Source organism: Solea senegalensis, linkage group LG12 (genome assembly GCF_019176455.1).
Source record: "Solea senegalensis isolate Sse05_10M linkage group LG12, IFAPA_SoseM_1, whole genome shotgun sequence".
In the NCBI taxonomy this organism is placed as follows: Eukaryota; Metazoa; Chordata; class Actinopteri; order Pleuronectiformes; family Soleidae; genus Solea; species Solea senegalensis.
The window spans coordinates 22386883-22401546 of NC_058032.1; the positions used below are offsets into that span (position 1 = coordinate 22386883).

The 14664-nt window shown below is 38.5% G+C and overlaps 1 protein-coding gene across 1 annotated transcript; it reads right to left on the reverse strand.

Moving 5' to 3' along the window:
• Positions 1 to 6234: 6234 nt before the first annotated feature.
• On the reverse strand, positions 6235 to 13450 carry LOC122778824 (cyclic AMP-responsive element-binding protein 1-like). The gene is made up of 8 exons (XM_044040926.1): positions 13439 to 13450; positions 12828 to 12896; positions 10729 to 10858; positions 10564 to 10639; positions 10115 to 10236; positions 7283 to 7468; positions 7039 to 7192; positions 6235 to 6404 (listed from the first exon to the last, which is right to left on the reverse strand). The coding sequence occupies exons 1-8, from the start codon at positions 13448 to 13450 to the stop codon at positions 6260 to 6262; spliced, it is 894 nt and encodes a 297-aa protein (XP_043896861.1). The 3' UTR covers positions 6235 to 6259.
• Positions 13451 to 14664: the final 1214 nt, after the last annotated feature.

Consider the following 14664-nt stretch of genomic DNA (forward strand, 5'->3'; position numbering starts at 1 on the left):
GAGGCATTATGTCCTTTACGTGCTCCTTCCCCTGTCCCGATCTCGGAAGTTACGGAGCCACATTTTTATTACCTCTTCTGCCTCCAATGTTGTGCCCCTGGTGCTTTTTATCACAACTTCTGAGTGAAAAATGTAAATGTAAAAAAAATAATAATAATAATAATTTGAGCTGTGGTGCCACGAGACATGTGCAACAACCTCATCAGAGTGGGTGGCGGTCTCCTGTTGGAAGTTTGGAGCAGATTGGGCAATGTACTGCAAAGTTAGAGTTCACTTCCTGTTGGGAGGTCATCTTTTGTAGTCATGTTTAGGGCGTGTCTGTGGTGTCACATCTTGAGTTTTAGGTGGATACAACAATCCATGTTAGAGCAGCATGAGAAAATGTAAATGACATATTGTCTGCCTCCACCATGTGTTGCAGCTTTTGTAACATTGTGTTTAATTTTAAAGATTAGACTATGTGAAAACAGCATTATGTGAAAATGGTGAAATTCATTTCACATTTCCTATGTGTGGTGCTTTATCACCTTAGGTGGTTCAGATAGTTGTAATAGATGAACACATATCAGAAATAGTTGTTGTAAAAGTTTCGATACTGTCTAAGTTATTGCAATAAAAAATAACACATTCATTATTTTTCTTTGATTTTTTTATTTTTAAACACTCAAAATGACTTTTCAGGAGTTGTCATATTTTTTATACCTTTGTTATTTTTGTTACTGACGTTGATGGTGGGGTTATTGTCATGGTTTTTGATATTTTGCATTTTTTGTTGGTATTTGGTATAGTATTTTTAAGTGATGTTTATGGTAATTTTAATGTGAGTTTGGAAATGTTTATAGTTAGGTTACTTATTTAATGCATTTATTCAAATTTAATTAGAATGGTTTAGAATGTTTTAGATGTTTTAACATTAATTAGAATGTTTTACATCAGCAACAATATCAAAAGTATGGCAGTACTTCTTGTGAATGAACCAAGGGAGTACATTGTTCTGATAAGTCATGTCATCATTTAGTTGGAACACTGTAGATTACAGGGAACTGGGCACAAAACTCAAGGAAATTCATTTGATTAAAAAATATTGATACATTTTTATTTATCTTTTGTCTGGTAATCATGTTTATTGTTTACATTGTTAGTTATCAAATGCCCAAAACAACTCCAGGGTAAATATAAACTCTTGTAGCTAAAGACAGTCATTGACTTGTTTTGTGATGTATTATGTTATTAGTTACATAACATATTCATAATAAAGTATTAGTTTAGTATCAAAATAGTTATTAACAGCTCTAAGATTACTTTTTTTTTTTAATACCTTTAATGTAAAATGTATCATTTTATGTTTCAATAAGTAGTTATATGCCACTGAGTTGAAAACACATTTTCTAGTGAGAAGGTTTTATGACGTAATTACTGCAAGTAGCTTCAGCTGCAGGCCTTCATGCTCCTGCTGCATTTGTGGGATTTTTGAAGAAGCCATCTTAAAAACACATGCACAAAGAAGTTATGAACACATATCAATTCTAAACAATTGTTAAATTGTTGTAATTGTTTTATGTTGTTTTTTTTATTTTATCTTGCTTAACTACTTTGTACTTACATCCGTTCACTTGTAAATCTTCGGTAATTGTGAGATACGTGATGGTGATTAGCTCAATCCGCAGATTGGACACTTCCATATCCCTCCGCAGATAGGTGAGTCCCACCTGCAGACGTTATGTCTGCGTTTTGGGATGACAGAAGTGTGACTGGGTCACAGAAGTGAGGGGGAAATATAAAATAGACTATGTTTTCAGAAAATGTATGATTATCATTTTTCCTCAGATTAAATTGTTTTATGTTTTGTTGCATTCTATTGCTTATTTCTGTCAGGACTGGGTTTTGTATTTGTCTCACCTTCTTCCTTGTCTTCTTCTGAAGACATTTTGACTGTGAATATGAAAGACACATTTATTTATTGTTAATAAGCATCTTTGTGGCATGCGTTTGCCACAAAACTTACTGCTGTCGATATCTTCTTCAGCATCGAGTTTAAAATAGTTGTCTCAACATTTCTGGGGCTTGTTGAGTTGGAGGGAGGAGATGCCTGATCTATAGCCCAAGCTGTTGTGACTTTCCTGAAGAAGTGTTGTCTTAAAAAAGATCGGGTGTTAATTTGCTGTGTGTGTCACTCTCTGCAGCTTGCTGTAAGTGATGCTTTCAATGACACCATGCCCCGTAGTGTCCAGTACTTGGTACGGGAGACTCAGAATTGGTTTTCAGTGTCTCCAAAGGGCAGGGAGGCATACAGTGCCATATATAAGTCCATCAACAGTGGGGAGAAACCCTAACAAATAACAAAGGTGTGTGCCACACGTTGGCTCTCCATTGAACCAGTGGTTCCACGCATTTTGGACCAGTGGGAGGCACTTAAACTGCATTTCACATTGACCAAGTCTAGTGAACACTGCTTTATGTCTGAGGTTTTATACTCCATGTACAGTGATCCTCAAAATATTTTGTATTTTGTATGGTTCATATGTTTGACAAATAAGTTATTTGTTTATTTTCAGGTTCAGCTGCTTTATTTTTTTTTGAATTCCTGTTAAAATATTTACAAATAAGTTTCATTACTGTTTGTTATTTCATTTACTTAATTCAAAGGTTCAGCTGTTTATTTTAATAACAAATTAATAAATTGAAAACAACTCAGAACATTTGAATCTATGTGTTAATTTGTTACATTTAGTTTTACAGAGTTAGGAAAGTAATGTTTAAGTCAAGCTTGATGCCTATAGTCTCTTCCACATGGTGAGGTGTACAGTTTATTAATTCATCAATGGTATCGGACTGGTATCAGGTATCGACCGATATGCAAAGCCCGGGTATCGGTATCGAGACTGGAAGTTGGACAGGTGCATCCCTACAAATTATGAGTGAGCGTGTGTTGACGGCTGACCAATTAGCAGTCCCTTTGAAAGATGGTACAATCTAAAACTGTGAGTTAAATGGTTACCTTTCCTTGTTAGTCCAACTCTGGGGTGATCACTTCAGGTTCTGCTTCCAGATTCGATGTATATATATATATATATATATATATATATATATATATATATATATATATATATATACATATGTATGTATATATATATATACATATATACATACATACATACATATATATATATATATATATATACATATGTATGTATGTATGTATATGTATGTGTATATATATATATATATATATATATATATATATATATGTGTGTATATATACAGTTGAGGCCAAAATTATTAGCCCCCCTTGTGAAATTAGACAAAACTCTTTATTTCTCTCTGGAAATTACCATTAACAACAAGTGCTTGTATTGCATTTGTTTCCAAAATGACAAAGACAAAATGTCCACTAAGTTTGATTAGAATATTTTATTGATACACTGAATTGAAACAAGAAAAGGCAAAAATGAGACATTATTAAAAATTATTAGCCCCCTGGCCATTAATAGTCAATAGTGTACCATTTCTGAGCCACAGCTGACAACAACCTCTTAAAGTAGTTCTTTACTAGGTTGGCACAGGTCTTCTGAGGGATTTTGGCCTATTCTTCCATTGCAAAGTGTTCCAGCTGGTCCAAATTGCGTGGTTTCCGAGCATGGACATTCACCTTGAGCACCCGCTACAGATTCTCAATAGGATTGAGGTCTGGGCTCTGTGCAGGTCATTCCAGGACCTTGGTTTTGGTATCCTTAATGAACTGTTGAACCAATTTCGATGTGTGCTTCGGGTCATTGTCTTGTTGGAAGACCCAGTGACCACCTATGGATAGACTACGAGCAGATTTCTGCATATTATTCCTCAAAATTTCAACATAATTTTCTTTTTTCCTGATGTCATACACCTGAACAAGGCTCCCTGTGCCCAAGGCTGCAAAACAGCCCCACAGCATGATGCTCCCACCACCATGTTTAACTGTGGGAACTGTGTTCTTTGGGTTGAAGGTCTCTCCCTTTCTTCGCCAAACATACGCCACATCCATGTGCCCAAACAGTTCCAGTTTAGTCTCATCAGACCAAAGCACAGACTTCCAAAACTCATGTTTACCTTTCAAATGTTCACGGGCAAACTTCAGTCTTGCTTTGATGTGCCGCTCTTTGAGTAAAGGGGTTCTTCTCAGACGATGGCCGTGAAGCCCATCACGATGAAGAGCCCTCACAACTGTGTTCCTTGAAACATCAACTCCAGAAGATGCCAGGTCAGCAACAGTCATCTTGGCAGATGTCTGGGGGTTCTTGCTGACATCTCTGATGATTTTCCAGAGTTTTTCTCTCCAGAGTTCTTGAAATCTTGTGCTTACGACCACGCCCAGGTTTGTTTCTTACTGAATTTGTCTCCTTGTACTTGGCAATGATGCAGCGTACAGCGGTTCTAGACACTATGAAACGCTTGGAAATGGCAGTATAACCTTCCCCCTTCTCCTGAGCCTCCACTATCTTCTTTCTGAGCTCAAAACTGATTTCCTTTGTCTTTGGCATGATGAGTAAAAGTAATCCCTCTCAATGTGCACATGTGCCCTGTTCCTTGGATTCCTTTTATGCTGATTTAATGCTCAGGTGTTGTCAGGAAGCCAATTGACTGCACAGGTGTGGTTTGAAACCTGATTGGTTAATTAGGTTTGTTTTGAAAATAAAAATTCATATGGGGGCTAATATTTTTGACCACCCCATTTTTCACTATATATGATATAAAGCAAGCCAAAAAATTTATTTTATATCCAAAATGTAGCAAAAGCTACTAAATGGCACTGGTGAATGTTTGATTATATCAAGTTTTATCAATGCTGCAAACATTGGGAAGAATTTTAGGAAAATGTTCCATAATTCCTGGGGGGCTAATAATTTTGGCCTCAACTGTATATATATACATATATAGATATATGTATATCTATATATGTGTATATATTTATATGTTGTCAGTCCTTTGGGGTCAAAAAGAAACAAACACAAGTCGTGTGCATTGTCATTTAGCATTGTTGGTACCCTACGCTCATGTCAAATGTGTGGTTTGAATGTCATCTTAAAACCTATGATGGATAATCTAAAAAAAGCTTGCTGATGGTTTTACCAGTAACTGTTGATGAAACAGCACACAGTTCACGCTGCTCTTGCAACTTTATCCGGTGATAACTTATCAGCTCACGATTGGTGGATTTACCACCTGATTGTAAATATTGGCATGTCTTTCTGAGATTGTGATGACTCCAAAGGTGAGTAGAGATAATCTCTTGTTGTTAAATGTACTTGTTGAGGAATTCCTGTCAGAAATGAAGGATGTATTTGGGGATGTTATTACACCCAAGTGTCACTATTTAATCCACTATGCCATAGGACCTGCACAGTGCCCTCACAAACAATCTCAACCTCTGTAGTGTATATTTTACAGACAAATCTATCCAACGTGTGTCTTAAGTAACAGCCAACAATGTCAAGTGTGCTGTCCGAGATGTCTTCGTCTCTTAATATCTTAAAAATTTCAAATGGCCACATCTTCAAATATTTTCAGATTTCCATGTTAGACGTTAATGGAAATCTTAGAAATCACACTTTCAGTATCTGTAAATAACTCAAAATGACCTTCAGCGTACATTCCTGTTTTTTCCATGGCTGGGCACATATGGAGCTTCACTGAAATAGCTCAACATTGCAGTCAACGTTGCAGCTGTATTGTAAGCAATAACCTATACAGTAATAACTAAATTGTACTTTAGATGTTTACATTTTTGTGTTCAGGACACCAAATCCCAGGCCTGGAGTGGCCTATTGGGAGAATCGGGAGAATTCCCAGTGAGATCCCGAGTCAAAATTATATTAATTTATTCCATATTAAAATTGATGTAGTCAAATCATTTGGCACATCCCATATACATAACCTCAATGTACTGCCAATTAAAATATATTAAACTCAACTAGTTGCAGTACCTTGTTTTCCTCGATTTCTGTACGTACCACATTGTTCTCATGCTGATCAAAACAGGCGTCTGCAGACAAAGTCAGTGACCAGTGAGACAACAGCAGCTCGTGAAGATGAAGAGACTAACTCATTTATTTTTAAAATTCTTTATTTGACTAATGGTTTATTGATGTGAGGTATTATTTAATTAAATTATTAAAACTACTATTGAACTATTCCTGCATGTATTCAATTTCCTCTACTGCTGAAACACTGGGCTGGTCTTGGGTATGAAACTCCAAGGCTGAACATTGGCTCCACTCTAGTCCTACTCAGGTTTTTTCTTGTTTAGGGCTTTAATGGCTTGAATTTCTTCGGCAATTATCTTGTTTTGGTGCTCCAGGGTGGTCACTCGGGTTTGCAGATATTGAATATACTCCTTCTTCTTCCTGCGACATTCACGGGCTGCCTCTCTGTGGGAAAGATAAGACATTGTTTGTTTTTCATGTTTTTTGGAGGCTTTTGGGAATGTTATTTAATTTAGATTCTGACTCTACCATCTATGTGACTCCAGATTCATCAAAGCATTGTTACCAAGCCTGAACAGGGATTTTTTTCAGCTGCTGCTCAGTTGTTTTCGTGGAAAAAAACTATAGTGCCACAACAGACCTTCTGTTCTCTAATACAGCATTGAAGGCTTTAATCTACAACATTTAAATATTCAAGACAAGTAGCATTTTAAAAAGAGGGTGATTTTGAACAGCTTTTGTATTGCTTTTGTAAAACCACTGCTGGCTGATCCGTTAATGTAAGATAAATTACTGTGCTAAAAACAAAATAAATGACTAAAAATAATAATTAAAAAAACTCTGCCAGAGTGTCTCCTTTGAGTCAATTTTGCTGGTCCCAAGCCCGGATAAAAGAGGAGGTTTAGAATTGTGACATTAAAAAAAACGTGCTGCTACTAAATGCAAATTAGGTGATAGCTGTTTTTTTCTCCTCTATATTTGTTTAATATTGACGGAAATTCGCCATCACAACAGATAACTTTAATCCCGGTCTTGGATACGATACACAAGAAGACACAGATTATCTTCCCGTTCATACCTGTTCTTTATCAGTCGGACTTCTTGTTTGCGAGTGACCTCCTTTGTGGCACCCTGGGTGAGAAGGGCAGGGGTAGAGGCCATAATCATCCCATGGGCCATGGAGCCAGCAGGGGCAGTCCGAAGCTGATATGGCTGAGCCCCACTGGGGGTGGCTAAAAAGTGCAGATTGAAGAAAATGAAAGTAAATGCTACTTTTAAATCTTGTTCATTTACTGTTGTGTAAGCACGGGCACTGGACTCACCTTGGACAACCATCGGGTTAGCCGGAACAAGTATCTGCTGGCCATTCCTTGTCTGTGCATATTGGAGGATCATGGCTCCAGGCTGGGCAGCAGCTGCTGTGTTGGTCTTCGTCAAAGTTTGGAGACTCTGGACCTGGTTTGTACCGCTATTGGCTAGTTGAATGGCTCCACCCTGTGTGAGTTCAACTGTGTGATTTAGAAAGGACAGAAACCTGTTAAATGAAGCTGATGTTCTAGTCTTACTAACTTTTAGTATGGTTGGATGCCAGTGCAACACAGAGCAGCAAACTGTCTTTTTCGTCTTCTTCTAATAATAATAATTTCCAGCAGACTGCACAGTAAGAGGGTCCTCAAAAGTTTTAAGTTCTTAATCCCAATGTGAGGGTTCTCTCCCCAGTGTCATCCTCTTCCGTGAAATTCAAAGTTCCTGCAGCAACATTGCATCTCGTGTTACTTGATAGGCATCGTTGAAGTCCTTTGATGACTCAGAACATAGAACTCCAGTCTTAAGTGGTTTCATGCAGTTACATGCAGGAGAAATCGGACTTTGAATCAAATTATCTCGATTTTACTCAGACTAACATGTTTGCGTGACACAAAAACAAAACCCAGACACAGAAAACCAAACCGTTTTCTTAAGGTCTTTGCACACTGGACGTGTTGCGAATATATGGTTTGAAAGTATGGATCATTTGGATGCCAATTGCGACACACCCTCCCATGCACATCAAGCGCGAAATGAAGAAATTAATAAACATGCAGCTGCTGCTGCCATGGAGACAGCAGTTCACTGAAAACTTTTTTGAAACTTGTTTTACATACACTATCACTCTGAAGCTCCATTGCAACCCCCCTACACACGTCTTGTAATTGTGTGTAATTGAGTTAGCCACCACCGTCATCAACAACACTCCTTCTGATTGGTTAGCTGTAAATTTGTCGGAAAAGGAAGCTTGGGGAAATCAACCACAATCCGAAAACAGTTGCAGTTTTGCACTGGGCCTATGTGAAAGCTGTGTTGATTGGACACATTTGAAATACTGTGACTAATTTGCACACCAAAAAATGTGTCTGGTGTGCAAAGACCTTAAGTCTGACTAAAATCTGACTTTTAACATGCATGCGAATGTAGTGACTGACTCCTACTACCATAAGTCAGTTCTTCTTTTTCTTGTCTTCTTCTTCTAATTATTATATTGTCCAGCAGGCTGCACACTGAGTGTGCCTGAAGCTCTCTATCACAGTTCAAAGCCATCCGCCACAGCTCCTTTCATCCCTCAGGAAGTGTCCAAACATGACACATGACATCGTTGGCTATGATTTTTTTTTTTTTTTTTTCCGGGCTGTGTAGACACAGAAAGACAATTTTCAAATCATATTTGTGTCACTCCAGGATGTGGTCCTAGATCACACATATGTCCAATATGTGGAGCTGCAATGTGAGTGAGAACCATCATATCAGAATCCATGGCTGCTGTGTAACAGGTGGCTATTTGGCATTTCCAAACTTAAGAGTGCTGGGGCCCACTTTGAAATCTGAAAATCCTCTAAATAATGACCCTGATCAAGACACAAGATTTGAAGCCTATATATATTATTGTTTTCATGTGAACATGGGGATACAGAAATCAGTCCACTTCACTTAATTACGCACGCATGTGGTTATTACAGCTGGGTTTCATATAATATTTGACAACAAAGTGCTCACTCTCAAATGACATAATTATCCACCAACATAAATAACTATTTACAATTTATTGAACTTAACAAATTATCATTGAGTGCGAATACTGAAATGTTAGGTCTGTGCTGACCAGTTGTTACTGGACACCCAACATCAACATGAAGAACAGTCATTTAAACACCATGGTTTTGTTTTATTCCTTACAGTTATTTCGTATTTAAAACTTAAATGCAAAACTGAAAATTAAAAACATATTTATTCATGTTTAATTACTTTCACGGCCCGGCCCGCAGTTTAAGAATTAATGCTTTATGTACATGTTTTTCTGTATTTTAATATAATGTTACACTAATTTACTTATATTTATACTCCCTATACTGAAAAGGAAATAAATAATAAAAGATAAACAGATATATTTGTATTTTATTTTAAATACTGTCACATAAATATCTATATTGTAACCGAAAAAAAATGTCGGAGTCGCACATGATTCAGTGGTTTATTGTAAGTGTGGTGAACTCCAACTGTTTTACGTCCATCAGTCTGGAAGCCTGGTCCTGTTGAAGACAGCGATGTCACATAGAATCAACTCAGTGTATGATTGTTGTTGATATGATGCAGTAAATACAGTCAAATGTCTGTAACTTACCCAGACCTCTCCTGACTTCTGACTGCATCAAAACTGATGGACGGTGAAGGGCTGGTTTGAAATAAACCAGGCCGTCCGTGGTCATCTGGTGGAGGTCTCTCATCTTGATGTGCAGTGCAGTTTGTAAATGATCCCACTCAGTAACAGTTTTACTCTTGTTATCTTCTGTCATCTGCCACAAACACGTTTTTCGGCACTGTGTTTTCTTTTCTTTGATAACGTAGATTCGCCATCGTCTCCGCTACAACGTCCTCCTCAGTCACGTGACATAATTTCTTCTTCGTTGATGGAGTTGGCTTTCCCAGCGCGACATATGTACTGTATGTTTGTCTGCGTGAGGCTCCTGTAGGAACATGGTGTGTCGCGATTGTGGAGGACTTTGCGGTAGCGGGTCGTGATTATATTATTATAAATGGCTTTTTCTAAGAAAAAATGCTAATATAGCCCCAGAAATACCACAAACTGTAACTTTAAACCAGTCTTTATAACTTTAACTTACTGTATTGGCCACTGCTGGGGTGGTACATGGGCGTGGGGACAGGTGTAGGAGTCGATAGATCCTTTTCCTCCTGGGCACGAGGGTCAGGTGGCGCATTGGATAAAAGGTCGTTCAGAATTCTCCTGTTACAATAAACAACCATTAGAGTTTCTTACAAAAACAGTTCATATGCATCAACCAATCAAATCAGAACATATTGAAAAAATCTAGTTGGGCAAAATAGATAACTAGAACAGGAGTTGCAGTGGCTACTGTGGTTGGGAATTGCAACCTGGCATTCATATGTGCAAGGCAGATTGTGTAGGGTGCCCTCACAGAAAATGAATGAGGGAAGTCCCCAAAAGTGATCCCTTGGGGGAAGAAGAAAATGGAGATAAATAATGATTACAAAGAAAGCAATAGGAACTTCCTGCCACTTGGTGCAAGAGCATTTTGTCCTAAAGAGTTACCTGTATGAAGGGCGCCATGACATGGTCTCTCTATTCCTCACACTGTCTATTGAGTCCTGTGATTCCTCACTTTGAGCTGAGATCTGGAATAAACAAATAAATAAATATGTCAAATAAATATAATGCAATAGCTGGACTATGCTACTCAAAACTGAGCTTGTGCACATGTGTCAAGTACTCGTAAAGCCTGGACCTGTTGACCCTGGATGATACAGTGGTCCTGAACCATCTGTTCATTTGGAAGTTGAGCCAGCGTAACAGTGGGACTTGTTGCTGAGGTGTGGTTTGTTGATACCTGAAATTCAAAAGAGATAAGACCATATGTGACCAGCCATGAGTATAGAAAAAGTTTTTTTTACAGAATATGCAAGTTGAAATCATGACGAAGCCACTCCATGCTTCAAATCACAGTATTGTGGGTCTTAAAACCATGAACTTTGTATTTGAATTTGGTTTGTTTTATCGCCGTGAACCGATTCCAATTTGGGTATGGTGATGCCACAGCAGAGTGCTTTTGTTGTTTTTTGGCTGCAACGTCACAAAGGAAACATGGCTACTTTATATTATATGCAGGCACTGCTGTGGAGGCTTGTTAGTGTTACTGCCCCTTCAAGAAGCCGCAATGCATTTTCATCATCGAATGAAGATGGACAAGGAAAGACAAATTTGCAGAGAACTAAATCGTGGCAGTACTTTACAAAGACAGTTGCCTCTGGTCATGCGCACGCCGATCTCACTTCTGCTATGCTACGGAAATACTACGGAAGAAGAAGCCGCAATGTGTAACTGCAAACTTTCTCCAGAGCTTATGCATATGGAGGACGAAGCATGACTGCATGACTGTGTTTATTTCAGACGGATCACTGAAACTTTGGAGCAGCTTAAGGATGACTGAAGTGTGAGGGGAGAGACCAGAGCCAAAATTGGAGGCCTGTATAAGAAGGCCCTGAAAGCTAAAACCAATTTTGGCCTCCTGTGCTGTGAAGCACTTTTCGAGCCTTGTGAGTCAGTGGCCAGGAGTTCACAGCTCAACACAGCTGGACTGAAAATGCCAGATGAGCACAGGATGACAAAAACGCAGCTAAAAATGATTGGGGACGTCTTCAGCGACTCTCCCTGTAACACCATGCAGGACATAGCCGCACGTTTGTCTAAACTCCATCCACACACTTTGCCCATGCAAGTCCTTGGGGATATTTTGGATAGTCTGGACATTGGCAGCCAAATGAGGAGCTTCATCAGCGCCAACCCGGAGAGGAAGGCCACATTTGGAGTTGTGTGCTTCAGGCGGTAAGAAATTCTTATTTCTCAAATGCTGCCGCTGTGCAGCACGCCTTTACGCACCACAGTTACATGGACAGCTGTGACAAATCGTTTACTGTTGCCATCGCCAAGATGATCAGCACCATGGACAGTTCTGGTTCCATTATACACAGGATGGCGCCGTTGTGTGTTAAGATGTTTGCAGGCTTAATTAATGTGGCCGATTCAGCTCTGAATTACCTGTGAATTGAAAGTCCCATATGGTTTTTAATTGAGAACTGGCTAACGACTTGTTTGATCAAATGATTGTATTATAAGCTGTAACAGGAGTATGTGAGCATCTGCTAATAATATGAATAACAAACCAACCTGATGTGCTTGAATAATGTGTGACTGACACAGCTTTGGGTATGAAATATTGACTGTGATGCTAATGATTTAGCAACTAGCTGAGGTTCAGCAATGAACACTACACCATAGAGTCGCTTAAAATGTGTTTTATTTTATTCAATATTAGAAATACGTATATATATATATGTATATATATATATATATATATATATATATATATATATATATATATATATATATATATATATATATATATATATATATATATATTTGATCCTTCATATATCATTTTATTTTTCCTCTGGGAACTCCCCGGGACCTCATCATAGAACCCTCGGGGTCCCTAGACCTGGTATTGATAACCATTGTTCAAACTACTACAATAGTTTCTGTCCTGTGGGCTAACAGATATCAGATGTCACTGACAGCGAGACCAGGAGGGGGTTGGACTATGTTAATGTGATGATATGGTTATTGGCTCCCAGATGGGGTAAATATTTGAGGCTAAAATTCTCCCAAAACCAGGTTATTGGTTATTCCATGGCTAGGCACATATTGTCATGTGACACTTGGCATAAAAACTATATTAAAACCTGACTGAGTACAATTTTCTGCAACTAAATAAGGACAGGCTGTTGCATTAATCTTACCTGGGCTAAATTTGCAATCTGCTGGCTCTCAGTCTTTGTCATAGCAGTCTCCTGTCCTTGATGGTTGAGCTGAGGATGGGTATTTGAAGAGAAACAGATATAAATGTTCTGGGGCTGCATCGACAGTATCTGTCATAGTAGGAGCTAGTGATCCAAGATCAAGACAAGACCAAGACTTTCAAAGGGGAACCTGTGATTAACAGTGGGAGGGGGAAATGCCTTGGACATGATGATACAGCATTGTGTAGTGACTCACAAATCATCTCAATAGGCAATTTGACCTTGTCATCACGCCGTGTTATCATCAGCCAGTTATTGTTTATGTTGCTGCTGCTTGATCATTACTCCATCTTTTACTGTTACCGTACTGTTAACTACATTTTCTCAGCCCTTTGGTGAAACGTTGCTGTGTTACGGGGTGCAGCAGCTCCGCGAATGATCACAAAGGGATAAAGAAACCCACAATAGAGTTAGTTTTGCGTCGTCCAATGGAGGTACGTGTACAAAAGATGTGTATATACATACATCCTAGCTCCTTTGGACAACTTTCATATGAAGCATAATGGAGACGTGAGAAGCATCATCATCTTATCCGAGAGCTGCCTTTATACCTTCAAAATCATATTAATTATATCTGAATAATATTAATAACATTTTAATAACAATAATATATCTGGACTCCACGTAGCTCCACATACTCTAATCTGAATGTTCACACTGTTTGCCGGTTTTAAGATTTGAAGTTCCTGCACCCAGCCGTTAGTGAACTGTACAAAAAGTGGTCATCAAGACAAAGTGCTATTTGAAAAACATAAATATAAAGACCATTTACATCACAAACAAGGTAAGCAAAGATGTCTGCTGTGCACGGTCCAGTCAGTGTCTCCCCCTTCCCTTTATTGTTTTTAAGCATCCTCATCAATTCACTGTGACAACACAGCTTTTGTCGGCGATGAACGTTGGTTTCCAAGCCCTGTCACCAATTTTTGCGCACTATATAGCATAAATAATATTGGTCGGACTCTTTCAACGGTAAATGACCTACCTGCGTAGATAAGGCTCACGGGTTCAGTGGAGTCGTCTCCCTTCTTAAAACTTATTTGCCGTGTTTAACAGCAGTTGGCCTTCCCTTGGCTTGTCCTTTAGCTTGACCAAATTCGGAGGTCACCATTAGCCTGATGTCATCACTTGCACATAATGCCATCATACCACCTCATGGCCTTTTATCCTGTCATCTTATTCTTCTTACTTGCAATTGTATTCTTTTTACAACGTTACTTCAAAGCATTTATAAGAATCCCATTGTGTTCTAAAGTCTGACGAGGACTGGGAGGACTGGGAGCCAATGCATAGACATATATTGTATTATGGATGTATTATCTGTTCCTTTCATTTCTTCTTAACAACTGTTCATCTCATCTATGTCAAACTTGGTAAGAAAAATGCTAAGATGTGGGCTGCTTCTATAAAAACAAAAAACATACAGCCCCATAATATGACTCAGTTAAAGCTGTGTATTAGTCTTCAGGCAGACTGGCAAATATGGGCACAAATGGATGATCACATGCATGAGAAGCCAAAGCCATAAACCTATAGCTTTAGTTTTGGGTGGATTTTATTGTGCAAAACACTTTGTGCTATACTAATAAGTGCTTGATGCTTTGATTGATTGATGGTTGCTACTTTACGATGTGTTTTTTCCAAACCACCTGCTAAGTTGTGATATAAAATGCATCTTTGTGCAGCACAGGAATGTTGCCACAAACTGCTATGCTGAGGAACATGAGCATTGTGTGAATTGATTGACGTAAATACAGCGTAATAATGCTGTTACTTC